Here is a 20,283-nt window from a genome sequence, read left to right on the forward strand (position 1 = left end):
TTTTTCCATTATTTATTCCCCAAAATTAGCAAAATCCTTTGTAATTAGTTGAAATCTATCAGAATAAATTCAGTCTCTGAAGATGACGCTACTTGAGTTGTTCCATTCTGTTCATGCACATAACAAAAGGCAGAATCATTCATTTATCCTGAAAAAAACTAGACAGTGTGTGTGACAACTGCAAGCGAGGCTGGCTAAGACCCTGCAGCTCAGAGAAATTAAAGCAAAGTGCAAGCTGGAAGTGAGTTCTAAAGTTAAGTCTCCCACTTGAAATTTAATTGCAATAAAGAAGGTTAGAGGAGGATGAATAGGTTCAATGTCTTCAACAATTATCGAGGTGGAAAGCCACCTCTGTGTGCTCCTCCACGGCCCCCTCTAAAGCCACCTCTTTCTCCTCGGAAGTTAGATCGATTTCTTTCTCGTCCACGGCCAGCAGAAGTTCCACCTCTTCCTCCACCTCTGGGAGCTCCACCTCCTCGGTCAGATTTAGATTTGGGAGGAGGTGATTTTGGTCGAAGTCTCTCAATTTCTTCTGTACAACCAGTCAAGTACGAATTAGGAGCACTGAAATAGGATGCATATGTTTCTGCATTGTAGTTGCTATTTGTAAGCGTTGGTCCAACGGTGAGCCAGCCTGAAATGGAGGAAACAAAGGTTGTACTTTTTATTTGCAATTCTCTCCTCTCTTATTAATTCTTTAGAAGCTAGTTCAAATCCCCAATGCATTCTTAAAGATGTCCCGATCATTCATCCAATACTGATCTCTTTTACAGAATGGCACTTAACTGTGGTCATGTTTTAAAGATTTCACAGGTATATGTCTTGTTTCTCCTCCTGGATTGTAACTTTTGTAAAATATCCTCCTCATCCACGTACTATCTTTTGTGAGAATAGAACTTAGAGAAAAAAAATCCCTTACATTACACTGAGTTTGGGTTTAGTGAAACTGTAATAAATTAATCTTCCTATTTATGTAAATGGTGCCATTTTCTGATTAAAATCTTGGAACCAACCTTTGCTCTACACTTGCTAACTAGAAAATATTCTCAGTTGATAGGTCTGAGAAATTCAACCACTACGATCTTATTCCCACTCATTCCTATCTTTCCATTTCTACTGCCACCCTCAAATTTAAGCCTTTATTGTTTTTTACAAGGTCAATACCCTACCACGTAACACATGTGTAACAGACACACATATGTACTGTAATGATCTCCCAACCTATAGCTTCTTCTCCCTCTAAAAGTGGAAAGCCTAAAGCAAAGCTTAAAACATGTCACTTCTCTGCTCAAAAACGTTCCAACTGTTTCCACAAAGCCCAAATTCATAAATATGAAATCTAAGATCTTTTACAATGATGGCTGAATGAACTTTCCAATAACACTTCTCATTAATGCTTTTCATGAACCTCTAAGTAAAACAATGAACTACTATAGTAACTGTTTCTATACTAACCCCGATTTTTGTGCCCATATTATTTTCTTTTCTATCCTGTCAACCTGTTAAAAATCCCACCCTTCAACATCCAATTCAAATATATTTCTTACATGAAATGAAAAGTATTTCTTCTATCTCAGAATCTCCACTGCACATTATACTTCCGTAGGTAAAAAGGTATTTTGCCAATTATATTGCTAGACAACTTTGCTTGTAATAAGGATATTTTCTGATTGATTAAACTGTCTTTAGAATGGAAGGAAATACAAATACCCAATACAGACACCATGCTCTGGGGTTCTTTGGGTGTGGTGACTCTTACAGACATGCCCTTTGCAGGGGACCCTGAAAATATGCCTCTGGAGCATTACAAGAGACACAGCATTATTTGGGGCAGGTCCAATTATCTGTAAGAATTAGGTTATCTGCAAAATTAGGTTTATAATGTATCTGCCCCATCATCCTTAGGTTATTTCTTAGAAAAGTAGATGCATCATAAAAAGCTATAAAATGAAAAATATTTCACTAGGATCACATTCTAAAATACAGTAGCCATTTCTGTACAATACTTAGTTCATTGTTTTTAAAAACATTCTTAGTTTCTAAAAGTGCACGAATACAGTAAGATTTGTAATAGTTGAAGAAAAAAAGGTCAATTATAATGTGTCTTTTATGTATTACCTGGCAGATACCATGATCAAGAGCACATTCCACACCTATGGGCTCTCACTGACTATTAAATCCATGAGATTCTTATTTGCTGCCTTCTAGTTTGTTTTTTGGCATGTCTGTGGTATTATGGAAGATAATATTCAATATATGTGGAACACCACAAACAAGGAATAAGAAACAGAAAATTTAAAGATATAATAAAAATAACTAATACTCTGTCTCCCTTGCTATATTGTCTCTTACACAAAACATGGAAATCTTTGCAGAGTACACTGGCTATAGAAGTCCAAGGGATTCCCCTCTCCTCCAAATTCTGCATGGCAACATTTTGTTTTACTAGAAATTCTAAAGGTATTACTAAGAACACAGTAAGTTTAAAATAGTCTGGCTTGGGTGTGTGGTGGCTCACACTTGTAATCTCAGCAATTTGGAGGCCGAGGCAGGCGATCACTTGGGGTCAGGAGTTCGAGACCAGCTTGTCCAACATGGTGAAACCTCATCTCTACTAAAAATACAAAAAATTAGCCAGGCGTGGTGGCACACGCCTGCAGTCCCAGCTACTCAGGAGGCTGAATCACTTGAACCTGGGAGGTGGGGGTTGCAGTGAGCCAAGATCGTGCCACTGCACTCCAGCCTGGACAAGAGTGAGAACCGGTCTCAAAAAAAAAAAAAAAATTGTCTGGCTTCAGAGTGTATTTGACTCACATAGTTATCTGTAAATTTTATTTTAAAGCAATGGTAAATTGTATTCCTAAGGTATATGTGAAATACCTTAGGCTATTTCCTTGAGGAAGAAGTGTATTTGAGGAGCAACTTAATAAACTAAGGTCTTTTTTTTTTTTTTTTTTTTGAGACAGGGTCTTACTCTGTCACCCTGGCTGGAGTACAGTGGCACAATCTCGGCTCACTGCAACCTCTGCCTCCCAGGTTCAAGCGATTCTTCTGCCTCAGCCTCCCAAGTAGCTGGGATTACAGGCACACACCACCACACCCAGCTAATTTTTGTATTTTTAGTAGAGACAGGGTTTCACCATGTTGCCCAGGCTGGTCTCGAACTCTGACCTCAAGTGATCCGCCCACCCTGGCCTCCCAAAGTGCTGGGATTACAGACGTGAGTCACAGTGCCTGGCCATAAATTAAGGTCTCTTGAACAGACTCTCAATTGCACATACTATTATTTATATGGCTAACTCCCAAACATCTACACTTTGATCAATCAAATTTTTCTTCCTTATTTGCATGTAGCTAATACTAAATTTTTGCAAGAGTTTCTTTCTTGAAACTCTTGCCTATTCAATTTCTTTCTTTCTTTTTGTACTAGTAGTTTACAAGTACAAAATTAAACCTGTACCCCTAACCTGAATATCAATCTAAAAATACTTCAGATAGAAAGATAGCAAGTAAATCCAAAGAAAGTAGAAACAAAATAAAAAAGCAGAAATTAAATGAAAATAAACATGCAACAAGGCAATGAGAAGACAGTCACCGAATAAGAGAAAATATTTGCAAAAAACAAATCTGATAAAGTACTATTCTCCAAAATATACAAGTAACTCTTAAACCTCAACAATAAGAAAACAAACAGCCAAATAAAAAATGGGCCAAAGACCTTAAAAGACATTTCACCAAAAAAGGCATACAGATAGCACATAAGCATATGAAAAGATGTTCTACATCATATGTCATTAGAAAAATGCAAATTAAAACAACAATGTGATACCACTACACACACACTAAAATTGCCAAAATCCTGAACACTGACAACACCAAATGCTGGTGAGGATGTGGAGCAACAGGAACTCTCACTGCCGGTGGAAATGCAAAATGGTACAGGCACTTCAGAAGACAGTCTTGGCAGTTTCTTACAAAATTAAACATATTCTTACCATACAATCCAGCATTTGTGCTCCTTGGTATTTACCCAAAGGAGCTGAAAACTTATGACCACACAAAAACCTGTACACAGATTTCCATTGTAGCTTACTCATAATTGTCAAAACTTGGAAGATGTCCTTCAGTAGGTAAATGGATACAAAAACTGTGGTACATCCAGTGGAATATTATTCGGCACTAAAAAGAAATGACCTATCAAACCATGAAAAGGAATGGAGAAATCTTAAATGCCAATTACCAAATGAAAGAAGCCAATCCAAAAAGGCTACATACTATATAATTCCAACTATATAACATTCTGACAAAGGCAAATTATGGAGACAGTAAAAAGATAGTGGTTGTCAAGAGTTGTGGGTAGGAATGAATAAGTGGAGCACAGAGGATTTTTAGGGCAGTGAAACTATTGAGTATGATCCTATAATGGTGGATAGATGTCATTATACATTTGTCTAAACTCACAGAATTACTACACCAAGAGTGAATCCTAATGTAGACTGTGGACTTTGAGTGATTATGATGTGTCAATGTAGGTTCATCATTTGTAACAAATGTACCACTCAGTTGGGAGATATTGATAACTAGAAAGGTTCTGCATGTGTGGGGGCAGCAGGTATATGGAAAGTCTCTGTGCCTTCCTCTCAATTTTGCTGTGGACCTGAAACTGTTCAAATTTAAAGTACAGCAAGAAAAGGAATCAAATGCATAAGAACTTTATTTTACACAGCACCATGTCCTATTTCTTGACATGCATAACCCAAAGAATCATAAAGTTGTTAACTGAGGTCCTACCTGGTCGAATTGTACTATCTCTTCCAAACAGATGAAGGCGTCTTCTACCAAGACAAAAATGCTCAATTATATGAAAAATTTCTACAGGTTTTTCTATATTGCCAATTTCAGGTTCTTCTGTGATAATTAAGTCAATGTCAACATTAGCATGAATGAAGTCCCCGTCTGTGCTACGCTTCACAGTTCCTTTGATCCCCATGAGGCAGTGTTCCTAAATAACAAGAGCAGACCAATTAATCTGTTTTCATCAACGGTCATTCCAAAACCTTTCACATTTCTGATGTCCTCAATTCTAAAACAATCCTCATTTCTCCGAATCTTTGGGATACAGTTATTTCTCTTCTTTTTTGAGACTGGGTCTCGCTCTGTCACCCAGGCTGGAGTACAGTGACATGATCTCAGCTCACTGCAGCCTTGACCTCCCGGGCTCAAGTGATCCCCCCACCTCAGCCTCCCAAGTAGCTGGGACCACAGGAATAGCCACCACACCTGGCTAATTTTTAAATTTTCATAAAGACAGGGTCTCGCCATGTTGCTCAGGCTGGTCTCAAATTCCTGGGCTCAAGTGATCTACCTACCTTGGCCTCCCAAAGTGCTGGGATTACAGAAGTGAGCCACCATTTCTGGTGAGATACAGTTCTATGGGCAACAAAACAACAGGAAAACCTGATCTCTGGATGAGGAAAGACTGCCATGTAAATAAGAAAAACAAACTCTTTTCTACGCACTCACTTACAACACTCAGTATTTTCAGAATACTTCATTTCTGATTCCAGATGTGTGGGTTTTTCCCATACCAAGCCAATTCTCCACTTCTCCATCAACACTATAATTCAATTCAATTCTGACACTACCTACCTAGTTAGTACAGACCCCACAGGTCAAGGGCTGAGAACCACATGAATGCCCCACCTTCAGATACCAATCACAAGTCCAGATTGTCACCTGTGCTTCTGACCAACTGCCTATAAATCAGAGGTTCCCATGACCTCTTCCTCAGGTTAGATCATTTGCTAAAACAGCTTGAGGAATTCAGGAAAGCTCTTTACTTATTATGACCTATTTATTATAAAAGGATACAACTCAAAAACAGCCAGATGGAAGAGACACATAGTGAAAAGTATGGGGCATGAGGCATGGGGCATGGAGCTGCTGTGCCCTCTCCAAGCAGACCACTGTCCCAGAAACTCCACAGGTTCACCAACCCAGAAGCTCTCCAACTCCTGTCTTGGGATTTTACGGAGGCTTCATTACCTAGGCATGATTCCAGTCCAAAAAAGATTTAATAAGAAAGACCCTCCCACCAGTGGCTCCCTAAAAAGTAAGAACAAAAACTGTTAAAGCCTGATACTAGCAGGGTAGAGTCACAAGAAACAGAAGTTCTCAGGAGTTCTTGTAAAGGAAAAAGAAGGAAAGAAGAGAGAAATACGTCTCTAAGCTGGCCAGCTAGAGTCTTGCTATCTCTTCTTTCTGAGCCTGGAAAAATTCTGTGGGTCAGTGTGATCAAAAGCCTTTACCTAACTTAGAAATACGGCATTTAGGACATGGAGGAATATATACTCCCCTTTCTAGCATGGTGGGGTTGATCTAAGATAATGAATAAAACATTTTAAAACTAATTTGGATGTATTCCTGTAATGCTCAATGCTGTCTTTACAAGTCTAAGAAAAGGACCTTTTCACTAAAGTTAAACAGTATATAGTGATTTGGAAAAGCTTGAGAGAAAATCATGAAAATTTAAAAAAAGCAAATCAGTAAAGGCAATACCTTTGTTCTCTGAAAGACAGCCTTTGGATCTAAAGTCTTAGTCTTCCCAGGATTGTTTTTATTGGTTTTAATCCAACAAATATCTTCACACCTTCTGTAACCCCATTTTCGTAAACACTAGAAACAAAAGAATTTTAAACACAAATCCTTAACTTAAAGAAATAAACAATACTTACAATAACCGCCAGCATTAAAAAAAACTTTCTAGAGGTTTCAGACACTATATTCCAAGGTTTCCAGGTAATTTTGTTTCAGTGTAGAATATAAAAAGAAATGCCAGTCTTTAAATATATAGCCATAATACGGAATGCATATATATCTTTTGGATATCAATGTCACATATATAGTTAAATATCAAAACATAGAAAGGATTACATCATCTCCCAATTCTACATTCTGTTGTCATCAATGGACACGGGGTTTTAAATTGTAAGCACTCAGACCTTCTGTAATCACAAAATAATCCAAAACACAATTTGATTCCTGCCACCTCAATATTCTATTCTCTGACAAAGCTATATACTGTTGAAAATTTTCTAAATGCTAACTTCAAATGAGAGTCTTATAAAACCTTATTTCTATATTTAATACAACTGTAAAAATGTTCAAACTTAAAATTGTTACGTGTATCTCTTTGTTGGGTAAAATGGTACTTTCATCTCTATATAATCTAGAAAATAAGAGATGTGAACCTTAATGTCCTAGAAGCTGTTATACATTAACATAAAACAAATACCAGCTAAATGATTGCTCACAGTGACATCTGAAAGTCTACCATATGCCAGTGCTGGTTAGCTGCTGGAAATAAAAACATGAATAAGACACAGTCCCTATCCCCATCAACTTAAGAGTAAAGGAGGGAAAAATAAATAAATACGTATGGTATTGCTGGTATGATGATCAAGTACATATAAAGATATAGTAGAGGTGGGTTGGGGGCTAGGGGAGGGACAGCATTAGGAGAAATACCTAATGTAGATTACGGGTTGATGGGTGCAGCAAACCACCATGGCACGTGTATGCCTACGTAACAAACCTGCACGTTCTGCACATGTATCCCAGAACTTTAAGTATAATAATAATAATAGTAATAAAACCTTCCAACAAGCTTCCTTTCCACTACAGGAAATCCTGTTGGGAGTTCCCCCTGAACCAAAAAAAAAAAAAGATATAGTAGAGTATAAAACATACACTTTTCAGGAATGCTTATTGGGTAATGTAAGATAACACCTCAAAATGAAACTTAGAATTTTATTTTATTTTATTTTTTGACAGAGTCTCACCTAGGCTGGAGTTCAGTGTGGTAGTCTTGGCTCACTGCAACCTCCACCTCTCAGGTTCAAGCGATTCTCATGCCTCAGCTTCCCAAGTGGCTGGGACCACAAGCACGTGCCACCATGCCATGCTAATTTTTGCATTTTTAGTAGAGATGGGGTTTCACCATGTTGGCCAGGCTGGTCTTAAACTCCTGGCCTCAAGTGATCTGCCGCCTCTGTCTCTCAAAGTGCTGGGATGACAGACATGAGCCACTGTGCCCACCAGAATTTTATTTTAAAATCTCCAAAATCAAGATCAATATCTGTTCCTGTTACTAAATATTTATTTTGCACCAGGTGTCATTAACATCACTATGACCTAAATTCTACATGTCCTAATCCACTAATTTATCAAAAGATTATGAGTATTTCTCATGCTGAATTATTTTTTTAAATCATTTTTCGCCAAACTCTCACCAGTGTGATAAACTGCTACATAAGCAAATAAGATAAAAACCTCCTGGATGGCTACTCAGGAGGCTGAAGTAGGAGAATTGCTTCAACTGGGAAGCAGAGTTTTGCAGTGAGCCAAGATCACACCACTGCACTCCAGCATGGGCGACAGAGCAAGGCTCTGTCTCAAAAAAAAAAAAAAAAAAAAAAAAAAAGATAAAAACCTCCTAATCATTTTCAATCTAATTTGGGGAATGAGAGGAAAGATCAAAGTCAGATATTAAAGTTAAAACAAAGTAAATACCAATATACCTATAAAAACATGTATGTTTCGCTCTTACTTTTCTATGGCATCTTGAAGAGCCACCACGAAAAAAATGGAGATATCCAACTGAAATACAGTTATAGTCTACCGTGGAGTTAATAAATGATGGCAGCAATGATGTTACCCAACAGCCTTACTATTTATATAAAGAATATAAAGTAATTGTAGAATTTCAGAATTTGGGCACATAATCATACTTCCGTATAATCATACTTATTATCTCATATAATCCTACTTAAATTTCTCAATTGTCAAATGGATACCTCCCCAAATTGGAATCATTAAATGAGATAGTTTGGTGTATAATAACTAATATGTCATAAAAACGTAAAGTGTCAACCAATAAAATGTGATGAAATTGAGACCCTCAAGAGTGAGTATCTTTCTGCCCAAAGTCTTACTGTTGCATAGCAGCTGAATTGAGAGCAAAATTAAGACTTCTGATACCTAGTCATAATACTGTTGTTATTCTTGTTTAAAACAGCATATATATTATTTTGTTCCTTTTGGCGAAGGCCAATCAGGGCCAGAGGTGGTGGCTCATGCCCGTAATCCTAACACTTTGGGAGGCTGAGGTGGGAGGATCCCTTGAGCCCAGGAGTTTGGGGCCAGCCTGGGAAACATAACAAGACCTCATCTCTACAAATACTAAAAAAATTAGCCAGGGGTGGTGGTGTGCCTGTGGTCCCAACTATTAAGAGGCTGAGGTGGGAAAACTGCTTGAGTCCAGGAGGTCGAGGCTGCAGTAAGCCACAACTGTGCCACTGTACTCCAGCCTGGGCAATACAGTTGGTACCTTGTCTCAAAAAAAAAAAAAAAAAAAAAAACACTCCAATAAAAAAATAAAAAATAAAAAAGCTGTGAAATACAATTAAATGCTAGATACTTAAAATAAGTTCAGGTATTATAACTTCTTTCTCATTCATTCATGTCTTCTATATGCTGTGTTACTTTTCCAATTTTATTTGACTTCCATTTGGATTTCAGGAGCCAATGCTCCTGAATACTTTTAGCTACTCGTAGAAAACTTTTTAGCTACTCATAAAGAATTGTAAATGATACCAAGCAGTTCATTTTTGAGGTATAATTTGGAGTTTCAAATCTTTAAGCTGTTCTCTTCCTGTACTTGTAATGAAGTGTCTTTTGAAAGAGCTACACATTCATCCCCAGTGCTGGTAAACTAACTTACAAGTATTGCCTTTCTTATGTTCTTTTCTGGACAGTTTTTTTCTCACTATTTTAGAATTATTTAAGAAACAAAGGACAAAATAACATCCACTTTCAAACATCCTATGCAACATACTGTTACATTTTTTTCTTATTAATTTAAAAATCCACTTTATAGAAGCACCATCTTACCACTCTTCCAAGGTCCAACCCCTCCCCAGAACCACACCAGAGAAAAATAAATGATCGAGGTGCTGCAATCTCATCAATTTCTAACTTCATAATCTGTAAGAAATCAAAACAATATTGCATGAAAGTATTTTGTTTCCCATTCATCCTAAATCCAAAAGAACAACAATTAAGATTTATTAGGATAGATGTGTTCCTTAAGTGTATTAGTTTCCATTAGGAACTATAATAGAAAATAAATGTTATCCTTAAAATTACTTGTTCTATTGTTTTGTTACTTTATATACAAACAACACACACATGTGTGCACATATATACATATATACACTTGCTTTTATATGGAAAGAGCTTATAGGAAACAATAGCTATAGACTTATGGAATCTTTTAAGATGGAGCTTGAGACAGATTCTCCAGCAATGTTTTATCATTTACTGAAAAAGAACGAAGCACTTAACTGAGCCCAATGTTAGGGACAAAATTAAAATAAAATATAACAATAAGTGTTTTGGGAGGACTGTGATATTCAGCGTCTACAGAAGAACTTCTCAATAAATCAATATACATATTTTGCTACGATTACTACTTTAAGTCTGAAATGCCAAAAAAAAAAAATTCTCTTTTGACACTAATTCTAAAAGTTAAGTGTTGATACTTTAATGCTTGTGTTCTTAAGTAAAACACAATGACCACTACTGACTCTAACATGAAAAAGAATACCTGTGAAACCCACTTTTCTTATTTACATTTTGTTTATTACATTAACTACTGGCACTTTCTTTAGGACAGTATCTCATAAAAGTTAAAGAGCTTAGAGCTCTGGGGCCAGACAAAATTTTTCAGTATGCCAGCCAGAGTTGAAGTACAGTGAAATTAAACTGAAATCAAGAATTTGCATATAAAATAGAATTTCTTTATTTTAAAAACTGTATTAGTTTATTGTATATAATTGAAACTCTTGTACCTTCACTGCTGAAACCTCACGGATTGGCTAGAGAAAACAAAATTCTGCCTAATTATTAATAAAGGACATAATCAGATTCATTGTTTAAATTTTTTCTTTTGATCAAACTGCTAAAAAACGGTTTTTAATATTAATATTCAACTTTAATGAGGATATGGCTAACTAGACATTCTTAAACTCTACTGAAAGGAATGTAAATTTATACCCATCTGGAAAACTTCTCTGCAATAAATACAAGAGCATTAAGTCTTTAATCTTAAGTCTTAGAAATACTACATTCTGTGCACTTTTCTGATTTTTCAACAATAAACACAGATAACACTTTAAACAGGGAAGGGGAAAAACTTTTACATTATAGGAGCCATACAAATGTAAATAAAAGTGCTAGGAATATTAAAGCTAATAGGAAAAGCTTCAAGGAAGAGGAAGAATTAGAGGTAAATCTTGGAAAAATAGATATTACCAAGAGTAGTAACTACCATTAACTCAAAAAGGGACATGCAAAGATTCCAATCCATTTCCTAAGAAACATGTCTTCCAGTTTCAGTCCTTTCCTTGCCCCACATCTTTTCTAGAAGTGCAGGACGCTCCTGATTACACTCTCCTTGAAACTCACTGTTCCCTTGGTTTCCATTACATTCATACTCTCCTGGTTCTCTTCATTCATCACTGAACAACTCATTTTTAAATTTCTTTTATATGTAGTCTTTAAATGTAAATGTTTTCCCAGGCTTTACTGTCAGTCCACATTTTTATCCTGAGACACGATCCCAGGATAAACTCATCTATTTACATGGATTTTATGTGATAATCCTCTAAAATATGTATTTTGAAACCAGATCTGCCTGTCCTTAGAGTTTCATATTTTACTCCTATGACCTCTTCCATTTGAATGTCTCAGATATACCTAGAAATCAACTTGTTCAGTATTATTTAACCTCTCTAATCCTGCTCATCTTCTGAAACTCACTCTGTTGGTGATAATTCAATCCACCTATCCCAAGATAGAAACCCTGAGTTATCCTTAACTCTTCCCCTCATCCCAATCACTCAAACTTACCAAATCTACCTCCTAAACATTACTGAATGTATCACCTTCTTTCCATTCCTACTATTACCCTAATTCAGCGTGCCTTCATCTCAGCATTAGGTTACTCTAAGAAAAGAGTCTTCTAATTATTCTCCTTTTTCCAGAATTTTTTTTTTTTTTTTTTTTTTGAGACGGAGTCTTGCTGTGTCGCCCAGGCTGGAGTGCAATGGTGTAATCTCAGCTCACTGCAACCTCTGCTTCCCGGGTTCAAGCTATTATCCTGCCTCAGCCTCCCGAGTAGCTGGGATTACAGATGCGTGCCACCACACCCAGCTAATTTTTGTATTTTTAGTAGAGACAGGGTTTCACCATGTTGGTCAGTCTGGTCTCAAACTCCTGACCTTGTGATCCGCCCGCCTCGGCCTCCCAAAGTGCTGGATTACAGGCGTGAGCCACCACAGCCTGCCATTTTTCCAGAATTCTTTCCCAGACTCTAGCCCAGCTTCCAAACACCAATCTGACCTTTTCACTAAACTGGTTAAAACTCTTCAAAGACTTATTAATGTCTTCAGAATAAAAGTCCAAACTCCTAACACATCACCTCAAGATAGTCCCAATCGTGTTCCAACAATACCAACCTACATACAGGACCTCCACCCCACAACCAGATAGTCGTTTGCCTCCATCCCTTCTGTTCTTGTTGTTCCTTCTGCTTGTAACCCCAGTCCCACATCTTTCTTGGCTAATTCCAACTAATCTATTTATATTGTTCAGGTGTCACCTCCTCTATGTTCCTATGTCCCATCTACCCTGGTTTGGTCAGTTGTTCTTATGTCATCTTATGCAGGACTCCATCGTTTAATCAACAAAATTGTAATTATGTGTCCATACAGGCTATTTATCCATACTTTACTACACGGTAAGCTGTTTAAAGAGTAGAAATCATGTTTTTATATGTATAAAAAAACTCTGATGTTTACTGAAACTAATCAAATGCAGAATGAATTATGAATCATTCTGTTTTTAAACTCCTCTAACTATATAGCCAAGGACTCTAAGACCAAAATTTTGAGTCTTCTACAGCCTATTCACTTGCTATCTGCTCAATTTTTGCCTCGAAAAGAAGAATCAAATTAAAGATAATGTAATATTAGTCAATGTACCTTGGTCCTTCAGCTATAATTTACACTATAAATCTGTATTTATAATCCCTACAAAAGTAGGGATGATATTTATTATCTCACTTTCTGACCAAATACACATATTCATTTGAAAATAAATAATTCATTACAATGTAGAAAGTTTGATCATACATCATCCCAAGTCCAGCATTTTTCATTAGCAGTGATGCCAGTTTCTCTGTAATATTCTTCTAAAGGGGGTTCCAGAAGAATCACATCAAATTTGGGTGTTAGTTCTCTGATGTCAAAGGCTTCTATATCGGCTTGTAAGTACCTATTTGATTAAAGCATTAAAAATGAGGTTTTTTTAAAAATGCTTTTTAAATAAGATTTTCAAGTACCTTAACAGATGGTAATGAAAGAAATGTCTTAGATATCACTAAACATTATTACTAAACACTATTTACAAAGTAATCAGTAAGCTAATTACTAAAGGCCTTTTTATTGAGTCTTTCTTCAGTATTGACTTAAACCACCTACCAGTGATCTTTCTTAAGACATGAACGTAATTAAACTACATAGTAAAAGTCCTATTATTCCCCATGTACACCCAGAATATATTCTTCTCTCAATATTAAAAATCCATACTCAGATGTGTCTCTGAAACCCTTTCCATCCTCAGCTGAATTTTCTAAGGAATATCACATTGTTTTATTCTTAATTGTTTAGCTAGAAAACCCATTTCTCTGTAAGCTTTAAATTCTTCCCCCTAAAACACAGTTTTCATATAGTTTTCTTTTATTAGTTTTTTTATTAGTAAAAATGTTTCTAAAGAGTCTTTTCATGCTACCTAATATAAGTTAGTACTGGCCTTTGCTGAAAAGTTATTTTCACATAGCATGAAAATATTTTAAATTTAAAATACTTTAAATGTAAATGGGTGTTTTTTTTGTTGTTGTTGTTAGACAAGGTCTCACTATATTGCTCAGGCTGAATGCAGTGGCTATTCACAGGCCTGATTATAGAGTACTACAATCTCAAACTCCTGGGCTCAAGTGATCTTCCCACCTCAACATCTTATTACAGGTGTATTTTAGGCCAGGCATGGTGGCTCATGCCTATAATACCAACACTTTGGGAGGCCAATGTGGGAGAATCAATTGACCCCAGGAGTTTGAGACCAGCCTAGGCAACACAGTGAGACCCCGTCTCTATTTAAATAAATAAATAAGCAAATAAGGAAGCAAGTAAAGGTGTATTTTAAAATACGATGAATATTACAGTATACTTAGACTTCCTCTCCACATACTAAAACATTCTGTGGTGCTTCTAATGACTTACAGAATACATTTTTTTTTTTTTTTTTTGAGACAGAGTCTCACTCTGTCACCAGGCTGGAGTGCAGTGGCACAATCTCGGCTCACTGCAAACTCCACCTCCTGGGTTCAAGCGATTCTGTCTCAGCCTCTGCCTCCCGAATAGCTGGGACTACAGGTGTGCGCCACCACACCCAGCTAATTTTTGTATTTGTAATAGAGACAGGGTTTCACCATGTTGGCTAAGACGGTCTTGATCTGTTGATCTAATGATCCGCCCACCTCAGACTCCCAAAGTGCTGGGATTACAGGTGTGAGCCACCACACCCGGCCCAAAATACATTTTATCATATCATTAAATGTACAAAACATTCAAAGCTAAATTCTCCAATTTCAGAGATCTCATATACATTTCTGAGGAAAACATTATTCTGTTTAGCAACGGTTGAAATGAATTATCATATTCCAAATTGTTAAGAATAGTATCTTAGAATGCTAAGCTGTAATTAATATTTGTTTTCTTCCTTTCCTGAATCTAAGTTTTCTAAGCTTCCTTTAACAAACAAATTACTTGACAAGAAGTCATTTAAAGGCATTTTAAGTAAGCTATCAAGAATATGGAGTCTCAGTCTGTCACCCAGGCTAAAGTGCAATGGTGCGATCTCGGCTCACTGTAACCTCTGCCTCCCAGGTTCAAACGATTCTGCTGCCTCAGCCTCCCAAGTAGCTGGGATTACAGGCACGCGCCACCATGCCCAGCTAATTTTTGTATTTTTAGTAGAGATGGGGTTTCAGCACGTTGGGCATGTTGGTCTCAAACTCCTGACCTCAGGTGATCCACCTGCCTCAGCCTCCCAAAGTGCTGGGATTAGAGGGGTGAGCCACCATGCCCGACTTGGATGACTTTTAAGAAGAAAAAATATTTAGAGGCACTTTAAGCAAATTATCTGAACAGCTGAAAAAAAACTGAGAGCCCATGTGAACTCAGCACCAGAGTTTCAAATTAACGTTTTTGCTATAATGAAGAAATAGGGCTCAGTGCAGTGGCTCATGCCTGTAATCCCAGCATTTTGAGGCTGAGGGGGGCAAATCACCCAAGGTCAGGAGTTTGAGACCAGCCTGAGCAGCATGGTGAAACCCCGTCTCTACTAAAAATACAAAAATTAGCCAGGCATGGTGTGTGTGCCAAAAATTAGCCAGGCATGGTGGTGTGTGCCTGTAATCCTAGCTCTTCAGAAGGCTGAGGCATGAGAATCACTTGAACCCGGGAAGTAGGGGCTGCAGTGAGCCGAGATCGCGCCACTACACTCCACGCTCCAACCTGGACAACAGAGCGAGACTCCATCTCAAAAAAAAAAAGAAAGAAAGAAAAGAAAGAAAGAAAGAGCCAGGAGTGATGGCTGAAATGCCTGTAGTCCAGCTGAGGTGGGAGGATTGCTTGAGCCCAGGAGATGGACACAAGCCTGGGCAACATACTGAGCACCAGCCTTCAAAAAACAAAAAGGCAGAGAGAAGAAACAGAGTAATAAAGCATGTTAACATAAGTGCCAAATTTAGGAAAAAGAAAAAAGGTTACAGGATAAACAAACTGATACTTTAAGCCTGAGTTGGGAATAAACAGTAATTGAATAAAAACACTTACATAGGAGGAGTGTTAGATTTAGCTATTAACTCATCCTTTAGCCTGATGAGCTCCCTCAGTTTAGGATATTCTTCAAATCTGTCAGCTAAACCTGAGCAGAAAAAACAGTAAATTCCGAATTCAACTCAATTGAAGTTAGTATCAGTAATTCAAAAGTTATGAGCCCTCTCAAGAAAACAAAATAATACACATGCCACTTGACTCATATCTTTAAGGAGGCTTAATTTCTAATAATTTTAAATAATATGTATGCAGATTTCATAACTAATGACATGCAAGTAAAAACCCAGATGTTCGCCGGGCGCGGTGGCTCACGCCTGTAATCTCAGCACTTTGGGAGGCTGAGGCGGGCGGATCACGAGGTCAGGAGATCGAGACCATCCTGGCAGACACGGTGAAACTCCGTCTCTACTAAAAATACAAAAAATTAGCCAGGCGTGGTGGCGGGCGCCTGTGGTCCCAGCTACTTGGGAGGCTGAGGCAGGAGAATGGCGTGAACCCAGGAGGCGGAGCTTGCAGTGAGCTGAGATCGCACCACTGCACTCCAGCCTGGGCGGCAGAGCGAGACTCCATCTCGAAAAAAAAAAAAAAAAAAAAAAAGAAAAAAAAACAAACCCAGATGTTCTAAAACCCAGTCCGAGTCAATAAGCCACTTAATATCACATATTTATTAAGTTAAACAATCGCCCCTAGCATCCAGTTTAACATTCAGGAAAAAAGAAAAAAACAACTACCTTTCTTGTGTGATTCTTTTCCCCCTTCCTCTTAGCTAAAAAAAAAGAATTCCTTATCCTAAAGAACCTGATTGTTAAGATTTTTACTTAATTTCTTGGATAGTTATTCGAAGCAAAGAAAATGAGTGTTTCTTTTCTTCCCAAACAGGAAGCATATTTATAACAACATAAATTATATGAACTTCCTAATTTAAAAACCAGAAGTACAAATATTAGTAACTTTAATATCAAAGAAAAAAAGAAAACGATTTTGTAAAGCTTCCTCAATCAGTGGTTGCAGATCACATTTCAAATAAAATGAATTTGAAGATTTTATTACAGTCAAGTTTCAAGACAGCAGAGTCAGCTTCTAATCATCTATAAAACAGAAGGTACAACTTTTCCTCAATCTGTAATAGTTTTCTAAGTATGTTTTCTTTGCCTTGGGGAGGCAGGTATCCTAAGAGCAGAGCAGTTTATATCTAAATTTGGTTATACAATTTAACCATAAATTTTTATGCTACATCTACATTTTGCTTATAAAAACATTAAAATTAGTCTATTTCAAGAGTAATGTTGCTTACAAGTAACAAAGGAAAAACTAAATTTGATTATATCAAAAAGAGTGTTTGTGCTACAAAATATACTATCAAGAAAGTGACCCACAGAATGCGAGAAAATATTTGCAAATTATTCATCAGGTAAGAGACTTGTACTCAGAATATGTAAAAAATACACGCCCACACCCACACACAAAGAGAATATATAAAAGACTCTTGTTATTCAATAGTAAAAAGAAAGAGAAATAATTTAAAAATACACAAAGTATTAGGATATTTCTCTAAAAAAGATATTTAAATGGCCAATAAGCATAAAGAAAAGATGCTTAATATCATTAGTCACTAGGCAAATGCAAATCAAAACCACAATAAAATACCACTTCACACTTACTAGGATGGCTACAATAAAAAATAGATAATAGTAAGTGCCCAAGATGTGAAGAAATTGGAACCATCATATATTGTTAGTAAAAATGTAAAATCATGCAGCTGCTTGGAAACACATGTGAGTAGTTGTCAGAAAGGTAAACATATACAATAGCATATTACTTGGCAATTTAAAAACATGAAGTACGGGCACATGCTTCAACATCGATGACCCTTAAAAATACGCTAAGTGAAAGAAGCCAGTGACAAACCACCACACACTGTATAATTTCATTTATATGAAATGTCCAAAATAGGCAAATGTGTAGAAATAGAAAGTACATCAGCAGATACTTAAGGCTGAGAAGGGGTAGATGAGAGACAGGAAATGGGGACTGACTGCTAATGGGTACAGGGCTTCCTTAGGGGAGATGCAAATGTTCTAGTATAGATTATGAAAACAGTTGCACAATTCTGTGGATACATTAAAAAAAAAACTCTTTAAGTGAGTGAATTGTACAGTATATAAGTATTATCTCAATAAATCTGTCTAAAATGCAAGAATAGGCATAGTACCAAATGGAGCCAAAAAGAAACGAACAAAAAAATAGTAATATCGATTATAGAAAATACAGGCCCTGTAGGGCCCGGCATGGTGGCTCACGCCTGTAATCTCAGCACTTTGGGAGGCCGAGGCAGGCAGATCACCTGAGGTCTCAGGAGTTCGAGACCAGCCTGGCCAACATGGTGAAACCTCATCTCTACTAAAAACACAAAAATTATCCAGGCACTGTGGTGGGTGCCTGTAATCCCAGCTACTTGGGAGGCTGAGGCAGGAGAATCGCTTGAATCTGGGAGGCAAAGGTTGCAGTGAGCCAAGAGAGATCACCCCACTGCACTCCAGCCTGAGCAACACAGCAAGGCTCTGTCTCAAAAAAAAAAAAAAAAAAAGAAAGAAAAAGAAGGTATACCAGAAGCACTGAGAACAAAAAAAAGATGTCAAGCTGGAAAAATAATTTTGTTAGAAATATCCACAAATTGGATAAATTACATGCATGTAATTGAGAGTCAGCAATAGCGTATTCCAAATAAATCTGACAAATCTGACATACCTACATCCCTGATGAAATTCTGAGGTCTATGTCCAGTGTCTACAAAATGTTGGCAGTAATCATTATGGGGATTTAAGCTCTGTGTTCCCTAAATTAAAAAACAAAATTAAATTCGTAACATGCATTGTAATGGCAGATAAATTATCTCTGTACTGTTTTCTATTACAAGGTCATATAAAATGCAATCAATTGATAGATTTAAAAATTAGTAATATTTGAAAATACAACTAAAATTATTACTTTTCAGTAGCTACTGATATTAATATACTGTTATCTCACACTAAATAACCAAATACCAGAAGACTATTTCATAAGTAATTTTAAATAATCTTTATTTTATAACAATGATCCCTCAGTAATTGAAAAATATCTTGAAGACAAACAGGTATTTAAAATCTTTTCAGGTATAAGCTTAAATATGAAGAATTACAAAATTTGAAAGTTATTTATTTTACCTTAAGAAAAGTACTAGAATCTTTGTAAATCTCTTCTTCATATGGCAAATTTTCTTCATCCTGTTGCATTTCTAGTTCATCCTTGAAAAACATAAGATTAAGTAAATATTTTACAAATAAGGGCTATTTCTCTAATTATCACATCCTGATTAAAACTCAACATATTCTATTTCCTTAAGATTTAATAAATGTTTTAAATTAGCATTAAAGTCAAACATTGAAGTCTTTGCTTTCCCATCATTAGATCTAGCCAGTTGATTATTTTCATAAAAAAATTTCCTCACTATCATAAATAATAATTACTGTAAGTACTATTTTGTTGGTTGATTTGTCTAAAACTAATTATCTCATATACAATACTATATAAGTGTTAGAGTCTAGTTTGAGTCATGAAAGATATGACCACCAATGTTGCAATATGAAACTGCTAAGCTTAAAGGTCAAAAAGGTTAGAATATCAGCAACTGCATATAGTTCCACCTAAAATAATCACTAACATTTTAATTAATAAAAAAAGTCTCAAACATTTAAGTTACATATTATCAGAACTGCAACATATAAGACAATATTCACAGGATTAGGTATTATTTCACTGAACTTTCAAGAGATTTTATTGAAACTATACATTCTTATCTCTATTATATACAATTAACTTGAAAAAACAAAAGTAAGTTTTTTGGACCATAATACTTTCAACTATTTCAACTAAATATTGCAATTACAAGTTAGAAGTTGGGTTTTTCCTGCGCCTCTTTCAGAAATATTTCTACAATGTAGTCTAGGCCATAAATCTTAAAAATATCTTGATTGTACTATCCAATATTGTTAACATGGAATAACAACTCCTCAAAAAAGATGACTGCAGCTTCTCAAAATCTGATCCAATCAATTATCCAAAGTTTTGTGGTTTTTCTTTTTTTGGGAGACAGAGTCACTCTGTTGCCCAGGCTGGAGTGCAGTGGCATGGTCTCAGCTCACTGCAACCTCTGCCTCCCGGGTTCAAGCAATTCTCCTGCCTCAGCCACCTGAATAGCTGGGATTATAGGAGTGTGCCACCA

General features: G+C 36.5%; 1 protein-coding gene across 1 annotated transcript in view; it reads right to left on the bottom strand.

Annotated features, from left to right (window-relative positions):
- Positions 1 to 20,283, bottom strand: part of METTL14 (methyltransferase like 14) — a 25,464-nt gene continuing 5,181 nt past the window's right edge. Inside the window, exons 4-11 of the mRNA XM_012507801.2 lie at positions 19,226 to 19,306; positions 18,771 to 18,858; positions 16,020 to 16,110; positions 13,254 to 13,395; positions 9,952 to 10,044; positions 6,559 to 6,675; positions 4,792 to 5,002; positions 1 to 634 (exon numbers count right to left, since the gene is read on the bottom strand). Of these exons, the coding sequence (XP_012363255.1) occupies positions 330 to 634; positions 4,792 to 5,002; positions 6,559 to 6,675; positions 9,952 to 10,044; positions 13,254 to 13,395; positions 16,020 to 16,110; positions 18,771 to 18,858; positions 19,226 to 19,306 (1,128 nt within the window). The 3' untranslated portion in view covers positions 1 to 329. The remainder of the gene's footprint in view (positions 635 to 4,791; positions 5,003 to 6,558; positions 6,676 to 9,951; positions 10,045 to 13,253; positions 13,396 to 16,019; positions 16,111 to 18,770; positions 18,859 to 19,225; positions 19,307 to 20,283) is intronic.

Source organism: Nomascus leucogenys, chromosome 7b (genome assembly GCF_006542625.1).
Source record: "Nomascus leucogenys isolate Asia chromosome 7b, Asia_NLE_v1, whole genome shotgun sequence".
In the NCBI taxonomy this organism is placed as follows: Eukaryota; Metazoa; Chordata; class Mammalia; order Primates; family Hylobatidae; genus Nomascus; species Nomascus leucogenys.